We start from the raw sequence: 12459 nt of genomic DNA on the forward strand, positions 1-12459 counted from the left end.
GCCCAGCCTGGCAAGGTCCCTCTGCAGAGCCTCTCTACCCTCCAGCAGATCAACTCCTGCCCCCAGCTTGGTGTCAGCTGCACATTTCCTGCTGATGGACTCAATGCCCTCACCCAGATCATCAATGAAGATGTTAAAGAGCACAGGGCCCAGCACTGCTCCCTGGGGCACAGCACTGGTGCCTGGCTCCCAGCTGGCTGTGGCACCATTCACCACCACTCTCTGGGCTCAGCCTCCAGCCAGCTCCTCACCCTCTCTGTAGAGTGGCTGCTGGAGGAGGCTGAAGGTTTCCCTCATGTGTGCAGTGCAGGGGAGCAAGCACACTGCTGTGGGATCTGAGCTGTGTCTCACTGCTGTGACCTGAAGGCTGTTGGGTTTAATTTTTCAGCAGAAAGTCCTTTTCCTGTTGCTTTTGTCCTGAGAGAGCCTTTAATTGGTCCCAGTTTAAGTCTTGCTTTGAATGCAGCTCACTGTGCAACCAAGAGAGCTCTGTGGAGGTTCCCTGTGCTGCTCCACTTGTCCTCAACCAGGTTTTGGGACCAGTTGCCTATGGACCACTACTGATCTCAGTAATCCTGGAGTGGCTCAGGCTGGAAGGGACCTCAGACATCATCTGAGCAGGGACATGGGCAGGGACACCTCTCTACTAGACTCAGTTGCTCCAGGCCTCATCCAACCTGGCCTTGAGCACCCCCAGGCAGGAGGCATCCACAGCCTCCCTGGGCAGCCTGGGCCAGAGTCTCACCACCCTCATACCCAAGAACTTCTTCCTCAGCTCCAGTCTAACCCTGCTCTCCCTCAGCCAAGAGAGCTCTGTGGCCCAGGAGCCACCTGAGAGAGACCCTCAGGGCAGAGAGGCAGAGGAGCACTCCCTGCACTCTGCTGTCTGAAGCTCACAGTCATAGGACTGTGTGGAAAAGCCCTCTGAGAGCACCCAGTCCAACCACCACCCCAGCACCACCACTAAACCATGGCCCCAGTGCCATGGGCACAGCTTTCTGGCACACCCCAGGCCCCAGCCAATCTGCCCTTAAATACTCTTAGGTTTGGAGCCTCCACAGCTTCTCTGGGCAGCCTGTTCCAGAGCCTCACCACCTTCATGGGGAAGCATTGCTTCCTGATGTCTCATCTAAATCCAGCTTCTTCCAGTCTGAAGCCATCACCTCTCATACTGTCACTCCATGCCAGGCTGGGCAGATGGGCAGAGGCCAACAGGATGGCATTCAACAAGTCCCAGTGCCAGGGACTGCACTTTGGCCACAACAACCCCAGGCAGAGCTACAGGCTGGGGGCAGAGTGGCTGAGAGCTGCCAAACAGAGAGGGACCTGGGGGTGCTGATTGACAGCTGCCTAAAGATGAGCCAGCAGTGTGCCCAGGGGGCCAAGAAGGCCAAGGGCATCCTGGCCTGCAGCAGGAAGAGTGTGGCCAGCAGGAGCAGGGAGGTCATTGTGCCCTGTGCTCAGCACTGCTGAGGCCACACCTGGAGTCCTGTGTCCAGTTCTGGGCTCCTCAGTTTTAGAAGGACATTGAGAGACTTGAAGGTGTCCAGAGAAGGGCAACAAGGCTGGGGAGGGGTCTGGAGCACAGCCCTGGGAGGAGAAGCTGAGGGAGCTGGGGTTGCTTAGCCTGGAGGAGGCTCAGGGGTGACCTCATTGCCCTCTTCAACTACCTGAAGGGAGGTTGTAGCCAGGTGGGGGTTGGGCTCTTCTCCCAGGCAAGCAGCACCAGAACAAGAGGACACAGTCTCAGGCTGTGCCAGGGCAGGTTTAGAGTCAAACTGAGGAGAAAGTTCTTCCCAGAGAGAGTTGTTGGCCATTGGGATGTGCTGCCCAGGGAAGTGGTGGAGTCCCCATCCCTGGAGGTATTCAAGAGGGGCTTGGATGTGGCACTTGGAGCCATGGCTTAGTCATGAGGTCTGTGGAGACAGATTGGACTCAATGATCCTTGGGGTCTCTTCCAACCTTAGTGATACTGTGATGCTGTGAGACTGTGATACTGTGATACTCTGAATGTCCCTCTCCAGCTCTCCTGCAGCCCCCTCCACATTCTGTCTCCCTGGAGCCTTCTTTTCCCCAGGCTGAACAGCTCCAACTCTCTCAGCCTGTCCCCAGGGAGAGGTTCTGTTCCTCAGTACTCTCAGGAGGGATGCTCCTGGTCACCCTGGCCTGTTGCTCAGCTCATTTCCCAGCTCCTTCCTTACCTGCCTTCCCCCCCACAAAGTGCTGCTTGCCAAAGCAAAAGGCTTCCCTGTCAAACTTCATTGCCTAGCAAAACACAAAGCTTCATTTCCCACCCTTTGCAAAGGGGAGGAAAGGAGGAAACCACACAGCACAAAAAGCCAGGGAGAGGGAATCTCCCCCCTGTGAAACTGCAGCCTCTGGGCCCTGTGCTTTGCTCAGGAGGATGATTCAGCTGATACAATAATTATCACCTAAGAAAGTCAGGCTTTCCTACAAGTGAAAGGTACACTGGGCACAGAGGAAACCAAGGTCCTCCTACTTAGGATGGAGATGGCAGCTAACTGTCCCAGGAGGGGCTCAGAGGTGTTTCAACCACAGCTTGCAGCCCAGAGAGCCAAGCAGAGCCTGGGCTGCAGCAAGAGAAGTGTGGCCAGCAGGGCAGGGAGGGGATTCTGCCCCTTTGCTCCACTCTGTTGAGACCACAGCTGCAGCTCTGGGGACAGCTCTGGAGTTTCTGTGCCAGGGAGGATCTGGAGGTGCTGGAAGGTGTCCAGAGCAGGGCCAGGAGAAGGAGCAGAGGGCTGGAGCTGCTCTGCTGTGAGCACAGCCTGAGGGAGTTGGGGTTGTGCAGGCTGGAGAGGAGAAGGCTCCCAGGAGACCTCATTGTGGCCTTCCAGGATCTGCAGGGGGCTGCAAGAAAGCTGGGGAGGGACTTTGGAGGGTGTCAGGGAGGGATAGGACTGGGGGGGATGGAGCAGCACTAGAAGTGGGGAGATTGAGATTGGCTGTGAGGAAGAAGTTGTTGGCCAGGAGGGTGGTGAGAGCCTGGCACAGGCTGCCCAGGGAGGTGGTGGAAGCCTCCTGCCTGGAGGTGTTTGCAGCCAGGCTGGAGGTGGCTGTGAGCAACCTGCTGTGGTGTGAGGTGTCCCTGCCCATGGCAGGGGGTTGGGGCTGGCTGAGCCTTGAGGTCCTTTCCAGCCCTGACAGCTCTGTGATTCTATGATTCCTGGCCCCCAGAGCAGCTCAGCTCCCCACTGACTGCAGCCAGAGGAAGGCAGCAGCTGCTCCATGGGGAAGCTGCACCCTGCTGAGCAGAGCTGGAGAGGCTGAGAGAGTTGGGGGTGTGCAGCCTTGAGAAGAGAAGGCTCAGGAGGATCCTTATTGCCATGGACTAGCACAGAAAGGGTGACTACCAGGAGGGGGGAGGCTCCTCTGTACAAGGAGACCCTTGGAGAAGAGAAGAGGTGATGAGGACAAGTTACTGCTGGGGACATTCCCACTGTGCTGCAGAAGGAAAGGTTCCACTGTGAGAATAGTCAGGGACTGGAATCACCTCCCAGGGCAAGTGGTGGAGTCTCAGTTTGCAGCCTCAGCTTGCACTGAGCTCCTGAACTCCACCAGCACCTGGAGAGCTTGGAGCAGGGGATCCTTGGGGTGCCTTCCAAGCTGGCATCCTGTGGTCCTGTAGTTCTGAAACAGCAATCCTTACCTTCAGTGCCAGGTTGTCCACTAGTGCAATCATGGAGTTCTTGAAGAGGGTAGCAGCTGTCAGAGGTCTCTTGGTTACCTCTGTGATGCTCAGTTTGCCCTCAGGCCACATCATCTTCAGCACAGGGTTAGAGCTGGAAGACAGAGAGCCTCTTTAGCTGCAGAGCCCATCAGCACTCCCAGGACACTCCCAGTCCAACAGCTTGCTTTTGGCTGGACCTGCTGGGCTGGGTGTGTGCAGCTCAGAATGCACCAGCAGCTCAGGAGGTGCCAGGCAGAGCACTCTGACACCCCTGGGCAAAACACCTCCTGCTCTCCAGCAGGGCAGGGCTCAGGCTTACAACCCAACAGCCTGGGAGGAGGAGAGCAGGTCCCCCCCCTTCAGAGGGAGATGTGCAGCAATGGGCTGGCAAAACTCCTGCAGGAGTCATCCAGCAAGGGCAGTCTGCCCTAACTGACATCAAGGGTTGCATCAGAACAGAAGAGAGCAGCCCACCACAGCCTCCCCCACCTCCAAGCCTGCTTCCAGTTCTGCTGCTCCCAGCAGGAGGACACAGAGCTGCTGGAGTGAGCCCAGAGGGGGCCACAAAGGTGATCCAAGGGCTGGAGCAGCTCTGCTGTGAGCACAGGCTGAGGGAGCTGGGGCTGTGCAGCCTGGAGATGAGCTTACAGCAGGGGGACCTCAGAGTTGCCTGCCAGGACATGAAGGGATCCTGCAGGAGGGCTGCAAGACTTTTCCTGAGGGTGTTTAGAGACAGGACAAGGAGGAATGGTTTGAAGCTGAGGGAGAGCAGGGTTAGACTGGAGCTGAGGAAGAAGTTCTTGGGTATGAGGGTGGTGAGACTCTGGCCCAGGCTGCCCAGGGAGGCTGTGGATGCCTCCTGCCTGGGGGTGCTCAAGGCCAGGTTGGATGAGGCCTGGAGCAACTGAGTCTAGTAGAGAGGTGTCCCTGCCCATGTCCCTGCTCAGATGATGTCTGAGGTCCCTTCCAGCCTGAGCCACTCCAGGATTACTGAGATCAGTAGTGGTCCATAGGCAACTGGTCCCAAAACCTGGTTGAGGACAAGTGGAGCAGCACAGGGAACCTCCACAGAGCTCTCTTGGTTGCACAGTGAGCTGCATTCAAAGCAAGACTTAAACTGGGACCAATTAAAGGCTCTCTCAGGACAAAAGCAACAGGAAAAGGACTTTCTGCTGAAAAATTAAACCCAACAGCCTTCAGGTCACAGCAGTGAGACACAGCTCAGATCCCACAGCAGTGTGCTTGCTCCCCTGCACACATGAGGGAAACCTTCAGCCTCTTCCAGCAGCCACTCTACAGAGAGGGTGAGGAACTGGCTGGAGGCTGAGCCCAGAGAGTGGTGGTGAATGGTGCCACAGCCAGCTGGCAGCCAGGCACCAGTGGTGTGCCCCAGGGAGCAGTGCTGGGCCCCAGCCTGTTCAATATCTTCACTGATGATCTGTATGTGGGCATTGAGTCCATCAGCAGTGAATGTGCAGCTGACAGCAAGCTGGGGGCAGGAGTTGATCTGTTAGAGGGTAGGAGAGCTCTGCAGAGGGACCTTGCCAGGCTGGGCAGATGGGCAGAGGCCAAGGGCAGGAGATTGAACACAGCCAATTGCCAGGGGCTGCACATTGGCCACAGCAACCCCAGGCAGTGCTACAGGCTGGGGGCAGAGTGGCTGAGAGCAGCCAGGCAGAGAGGGACCTGGGGGTGCTGGTGGACAGCAGATGAACAGGAGCCTGCAGTGTGCCCAGGGGGCCAGGAAGGCCAAGGGCATCCTGGCCTGCAGCAGGCAGAGTGTGGCCAGCAGGAGCAGGGAAGTCCTTGTGCCCTGTGCTCAGCACTGCTGAGGCCACCCCTGGAGTCCTGTGTCCAGCTCTGGGCTCCTCAGGTTAGGAAAGAGGTTGAGCTGCTGGAAGGTGTCCAGAGAAGGGCAACAAAGCTGGGGAGGGGTCTGGGGCACAGCCCTGGGAGGAGAGGCTGAGGGAGCTGGGGTTGCTTAGCCTGCAGAAGAGGAGGCTCAGGGGAGACCTTCTTGCTCTCTGCAACTCCCTGCAGGGAGGTTGGAGCCAGGTGGGGGTTGGGCTCTTCTGCCAGGCAAGCAGCACCAGAACAAGAGGACACAGTCTCAAGCTGTGCCAGGGAAGGCTTAGGCTAGAGGTGAGGAGAAAGTTCTTCCCAGCAAGAGAGATTGGCCACTGGGATGTGCTGCCCAGGGAGGTGGTGGAGTCACTGTCCTGGAGGTGTTCAAGAGGGGATTGAATGTGGCACTTGGAGCCATGGCTTAGTGGTCAGGAGGTGTTGGGTATCAGGTATTGGGTTGGACTTGATGAGCTCTGAGGTCTTTTCCAGCCTGGCTGAGTCTGGTAGCATTCTGCTCCCTACCTGTTGTACATGAGGCGCTTGAAGTCCTGGAATAAAGTGTCCTTGTTCTTGTCAATGAAGCCAGTGACTGAGTAGCTGGAAGGGAAAGGAGAACAGAGGTAACTGAAAAGCATCAGGCAATCACAGAAGTGCTTTGGCTGCAAGAGACCTTGAAGATCCTTGAGCCCAACCACTCTCTAACTCTGCCAAGGCTGAGCCCAAACCATAGGATCACAGAATTGTCAGGGTTGGAAGGGACCTCCACCCTGGCCCCATCCTGCTGCCACCCAGCCCTGAAGTATTTCCAGGCACTGAGAAGATCTCCCCTCAGGCTTCTCTTCTCCAGGATAAAAAGCTCCAAGTCCCTCAGCCTTGCTTCATGAGATGTTGCAGTCCCTTAAGGAGCACTGTAGCCCTTTGCTGTGCCCCCTGAGGCAGCTTCCTCTGCCCCCCCAGTCATGGCCCAGGCTATCAGATCAGTCAGACACAACTTGCCCTTGGGGAACCCATGGTGACTGCTTCTGATAACCTTCTGTTCCTCCTGCTTTGAGGTGCCACAACACCTTCTAACAGACCCAGAGTCCTTTCTTCTTCCACACCACACAATCATAGAATCACAGAATTGTCAGAGCTGGAAGGGACCTCAAGGCTCAGCCAGCTCCAACCCCCTGCCATGGGCAGGGACACCTCACACCACAGCAGGTTGCTCACAGCCACCTCCAGCCTGGCTGCAAACACCTCCAGGCAGGAGGCTTCCACCACCTCCCTGGGCAACCTGTGCCAGGCTCTCACCACCCTCCTGGGCAACAACTTCTTCCTCACAGCCAATCTCAATCTCCCCACTTCTAGCTCTGCTCCATCCCCCCCAGTCCTATCCCTCCCTGACACCCTCAGAAGTCCCTCCCCAGCTTTCTTGGAGCCCCCTGCAGATCCTGGAAGGCCACAATGAGGTCTCCTGGGAGCCTTCTCCAGACTGAGCAGCCTCTCAGCACCACATCTCTGCCTCTTTTCAACACCTCCAGGGATGGGGATTCAAGCACAGGTTCACAGATTGCGTTGGGTTGGAAGGGAGCTGACAAGCAAGCACTCAGCACAGACTGCAGAGCAACATCCAGCTGTGCTGCATGGACTGCAGCAGGATCCCACTGCTTACCCTTGGAAACAGAATCAGAGAATGGTCTGGGTTGGCAGGGACCATCCAGGCTGACCTCCCTGCACTCAGCAGGGACATCCTCAACTAGATCAGGCTGCCCAGAGCCCTGTCAAGGCTCACGTTGAATATCTCCAGGGTTGAGCCCCAACCACCTCCCTGGGCAAGCTGTTGCAGTGTTCCACCACCCTTCTGGTGCAGAACTTGTTCCTCACATCCAATCTCAGTCTGCTCTGCTCCAGTTTGATGCCATTGCCCCTACTCCTCCTACAGGCCTCTGTAAACAGTCTCTCTGCAGCCTTCTTGTAGCCCCTTCAGATATTGGAAGGTCACAATGAGGTCTCCTCTCAGCCTCTTCTACTCCAGTCTGAACACCCCCAGCTCCCTCAGCCTGTCCTCACTGCTCCAACCCCCTGATCCTTTTTGTGGCCCTCCTCTGGATCTGCTCCATCAGGTCCAGGTCCTTCCTATATTGCAGGCTCCAGACCTGCACACAGCACTCCAGCTGAAGTCTCACCAGAGCAGAGCAAAGTGGCAGGAGGTGGTGGAGTCACCATCCCTGGAGGTGTTTAGGAAGAGCCTGGATGAGGCCCTTGGTGCCATGGTTGAGTTATTAGATGGTGTTGGGTGAGAGGTTGGACTTGATGATCTCAAAGGTCTTTTCCAACCTGGTCAATCCAATCCAATCCAATCCAATCCAATCCAATCCAATCCAATCCAATCCAATCCAATTCAATTCAATTCAATCCAACCCAACCCAATCCAATCCAATCCAATCCAATCCAATCCAATCCAATCCAATCCAATCCAACTCAACTCAATCCAATTCAACTCAACTCAATCCAATCCAATCCAATCCAACTCAACTCAACTCAATCCAATCCAATCCAATCCAATCAATTCAACTCAACTCAACTCAACTCAATCCAATCCAATCCAATCCAATCCAACTCAACTCAACTCAACTCAACTCAATCCATTCCAATCCAATCCAATCCAATCCAATCCAATCCAATCCAATCCAATTCAACTCAATCCAATCCAATCCAATCCAATCCAATCCAATCCAATGCAATCCAATCCAATCCAATCCAACCCAAACCAATCCAATTCAATTAAATTCAACTCAACTCAACTCAACTCAACTCAACTCAATCCATTCCAATCCAATCCAATCCAATTCAATTCAACTCAATCCAATCCAATCCAATCCAACTCAACTCAATCCAGTTCAATTAAACTCAACTCAATCCAATCCAATCCAATCCAATCCAATCCAATCCAATCCAATTCAACTCAATCCAATCCAATCCAATCCAATCCAATCCAATCCAATCCAACTCAATCCAATCCAATCCAATCCAATTCAACTCAATCCAATCCAATCCAATCCAATCCAACTCAACCCAATCCAATCCAATCCAATCCAATCCAACTCAACTCAATCCAATCCAATCCAATTCAATTCAATTCAATTCAATTCAATTCAATTCAATTCAATTCAATTCAATTCAATTCAACTCAACTCAACCCAATCCAATCCAATCCAATTCAATTCAACTCAATCCAACCCAATCCAATTCAATTCACTCCAATCCAATTCAATTCAACTCAATCCAACCCAATCCAATCCAATCCAATCCAATCCAATTCAATTCAATTCAATTCAATTCAATTCAATTCAATTCAATTCAACTCAACCCAATCCAATCCAATTCAACTCAATCCAATTCAACTCAACTCAATCCAATTCAATCCAATCCAATCCAATCCAATTCAACTCAACTCAATCCAAATCAATCCAATCCAATCCAATCCAATCCAATTCAATTCAACTCAACCCAATCCAATCCAATCCAATTCAACTCAACTCAATCCAATTCAACTCAATCCAATTCAATCCAATCCAATCCAATCCAATCCAATCCAATCCAATCCAATCCAATCCAATTCAACTCAATCCAACCCAATCCAATCCAATCCAACTCCTCAATCCAATTCAATCCAATCCAATCCAATTCAACTCAATCCAACACAATCCAATCCAATCCAATCCAATGCAATCCAAATCATTTCAACTCAACTCAATGCAATTCAATTCAACTCAACCCAATCCAATCCAATCCAATGCAATCCAATCCAACTCAACTCAATTCAATTCAACTCAACTCAACTCAACTCAATCCAATCCAATCCAATCCAATTCAATTCAACTCAACTCAATCCAATCCAATCCAATCCAATCCTATTCTATTCTATTCTATTCTATTCACCTCTCTGGCTCTGCTGGCAGGACTGCTTGGATGCAGCCCAGGCTGGGATTTGCCCCCTGTGCTGCAGGCTCACCCTGCCATCTCCTGTCCAGCTTCTCCCCCACCAGCACCCCCAAGTCCTTTTCCTCAGGGCTGCTTTCTGCCATCCCATCCCCCAGCCTGTATTGACAGGGGAATTGTTTCAGGGTCAATTCAACCCCAGGGTATAAGGAATCCTAAACTATTTCCTAATGAACTCCCTCCAGACTCTGCTGGCAGGGGGAGTTACACAAACCCTACCCCACCAGAGCACTGCAGGGGTGCTCCAGCCAGCAGCTGTCCCAGGGAGCACCTTTCACTCCTCCTTCCTCTTCCATCCCCTTGCTCTCAGGCTCTGGAGCCATTCCTGTGGAGGCTTCAGGTACAGAAAACTTTTCAGCTGGGGTGGGGAAGGCTCCCTGCACTGAGCCTGACTGTGCTGCAGTTGAGTCTGCTCAGACTGAGCTGAGGATTCCAAAGCAGGCAGCTGTGTAACCACACAAACCAGATGTCTGAACCAGATTTGATTAGCTCAGTTCAGCTTTCCTCCACAAGCAGTGCCAGGGGCTTGCTTCCCTCTCCCTTCTTTTCCCACTGAAGCACTGCTCTCCCCTCAAACCCTTCCCCAGAGAATCACAGAATGGTCTGGGTTGGAAGGGACCTCCAAAGGTCATCCAGTCCAAGCCCCCTGCACTCAGCAGGGACATCCTGCACTGGATCAGGCTGCCCAGAGCCCTGCTGAGGCTCACAGAATCATAGAATCAATAAGGTTGGAAAAGACCTCAGAGATCATCCAGTCCAACCTCTCATCCAGCACCTCCTGACAACTAAACCATGGCACCAAGTGCCACATCCAAGCCCCTCTTGAACACCTCCAGGGATGGGGACTCCACCACCTCCCTGGGCAGCACATCCCAGTAGCAAATCTCCCTTGCTGGGAAGAACTTTCTCCTCACCTCCAGCCTAAACCTCCCCTGGCACAGCTTGAGACTGTGTCCTCTTGTTCTGGTGCTGCTTGCCTGGCAGAAGAGCCCAACCCCCACCTGGCTCCAACCTCCCTGCAGGGAGTTGCAGAGAGCAAGAAGGTCTCCCCTGAGCCTCCTCTTCTGCAGGCTAAGCAACCCCAGCTCCCTCAGCCTCTCCTCCCAGGGCTGTGCCCCAGACCCCTCCCCAGCTTTCTTGCCCTTCTCTGGACACCTTCCAGCAGCTCAACCTCTTTCCTAAGCTGAGGAGCCCAGAGCTGGACACAGGACTCCAGGTGTGGCCTAAGCAGTGCTGAGCACAGGGCACAAGGACTTCCCTGCTCCTGCTGGCCACACTCTTCCTGCTGCAGGCCAGGCTGCCCTTGGCCTTCTTGGCCCCCTGGGCACACTGCTGGCTCCTGTTCAGCTGCTGTCCACCAATACCCCCAGGTCCCTTTCTGCCTGGCTGCTCTCAGCCACTCTGTCCCCAGCCTGTAGCACTGCCTGGGGTTGCTGTGGCCCAAGTGCAGCCCCTGGCACTTGGACTTGTTCAATGCCATCCTGTTGGCTTCTGCCCATCTGCCCAGCCTGGCAAGGTCCCTCTGCAGTATTTCCAGACCACTAACCCATGGCTCCAAGTGCCACATCCAATCCCCTCTTGAACACCTCCAGGGATGGGGACTCCACCAGATCAGGTTACCCAGAGCCCTGTTGAGCATCACCTTGAATATTTCCAAGGATGGAGCTCCAACCACCTCCCTGGGCAACCTGTTGCACTGTTCCAGCACCCTCCTGGTGCAGAACCTGTTCCTCACATCCAATCTACCTCTGCTCTGCTCTAGTTTGAAGCCACTGCCCCTGGCCCTATCACCTTCAGTTTCAATCCCCAGCCTGTAGCCAGCCTAAGCTTTAAGGGACTGCTGGGCTCTGGAATGCTGTGTGGCAGCTGCTGTGGCTCAGAGCAGAGGCAGTGTGCAAGCAGGACGTTGGGCCACTTCCAAAGCTGGCTGAGGGACAGAAACAGAAGGTGCAGCTTCATCCCTGAGGGGAACTCACATCACGTCCCCGGCGTAGTGCTTGATCCGGAAGTCTCTGTCGAACTCCAGGGTCTTGTCAGTGGCACAGAGCTGAAAGAAAGGCACAAACAGCCAGACTTCAGCCCTGGATCATCAGGGGTCAGGAAGGAGCAAGAAACAGAAGTGGAACCTGGAGTTATTCCACTCCACAGATGCAGGTGTGGCTGTGCAACCCAGCTGTGCAACCCAGCTGTGCTGCTGCTGCAGAAGGGGCTCTGTAAGGGGACCTCACACAAAGAGCTGTGCAAAACCATGGCCACATGGAAGGGGTTGGGGTGGAAGGGAACTCAAAGCTCATCCAGTTCCAAGCCCCTGCCATGGGCAGGGACACCTCCCCCCAGCCCAGCTTGCTCCAGGCCTCATCCAGCCTGGCCTTCAGCACCTCCAGGGAGGAGGCAGCCACAGCCTCCCTGGGCAGCCTGTGCCAGAGTCTCCCCAGCCTCACTCTCAACAATTCCTTCCTCATCTCCAGTCTCAGTCTCCCCTCTCCCAGCTCAAAGCCATTGTTCCTCAGCCTGGCACTCCCAGCCCTTGTCAGAAGTCCCTCCCCAGCTCTCCTGGAGCCTTTCAGGTACTGGAAGTTTGCTCTAAGGTCTCCCTAGAGCCTTCTCTTCTCCAGGCTTCACAGTCCCAACTCTCTCAGCCTGTCCCCACAGGGGAGGGTCTCCAGCTTCTGATCATCTCTGTTGCCTCCTCTGGAGCCTCTCCAGCAGCTCCAGGTCCTTCTTGTGCTGGGAGCCCCAGAGCTGGAGGCAGTGCTGCAGGTGGGCTCTGAGCAGAGCAGAGGGCAGAATCCCCTCCCTGTGCTGCTGCTCTCCCTGCAGCCCAGGAGCTTCCTTTGTGGGTGACAGAGGCACCTGGGGAGGGCTTTCAGTCCATGGGATCAAAGCATTCTTTGTGCAGAACATCTCTCCTGAGTCATGAGCAGTGCTCTGCTCTCCTT

The 12459-nt window shown here is 54.5% G+C and overlaps 1 protein-coding gene across 1 annotated transcript in view; it reads right to left on the reverse strand.

Annotated features, from left to right (window-relative positions):
- The window catches only part of MYO1D (myosin ID), a 260781-nt gene that overhangs the window by 146610 nt on the left and 101712 nt on the right, over window positions 1-12459 (reverse strand). Inside the window, exons 12-14 of the mRNA XM_054176932.1 lie at window positions 11497-11567; window positions 6059-6133; window positions 3671-3803 (exon numbers count right to left, since the gene is read on the reverse strand). Of these exons, the coding sequence (XP_054032907.1) occupies window positions 3671-3803; window positions 6059-6133; window positions 11497-11567 (279 nt within the window). The remainder of the gene's footprint in view (window positions 1-3670; window positions 3804-6058; window positions 6134-11496; window positions 11568-12459) is intronic.

This window comes from Dryobates pubescens, chromosome 36, assembly GCF_014839835.1.
Source record: "Dryobates pubescens isolate bDryPub1 chromosome 36, bDryPub1.pri, whole genome shotgun sequence".
NCBI lineage: Eukaryota > Metazoa > Chordata > Aves > Piciformes > Picidae > Dryobates > Dryobates pubescens.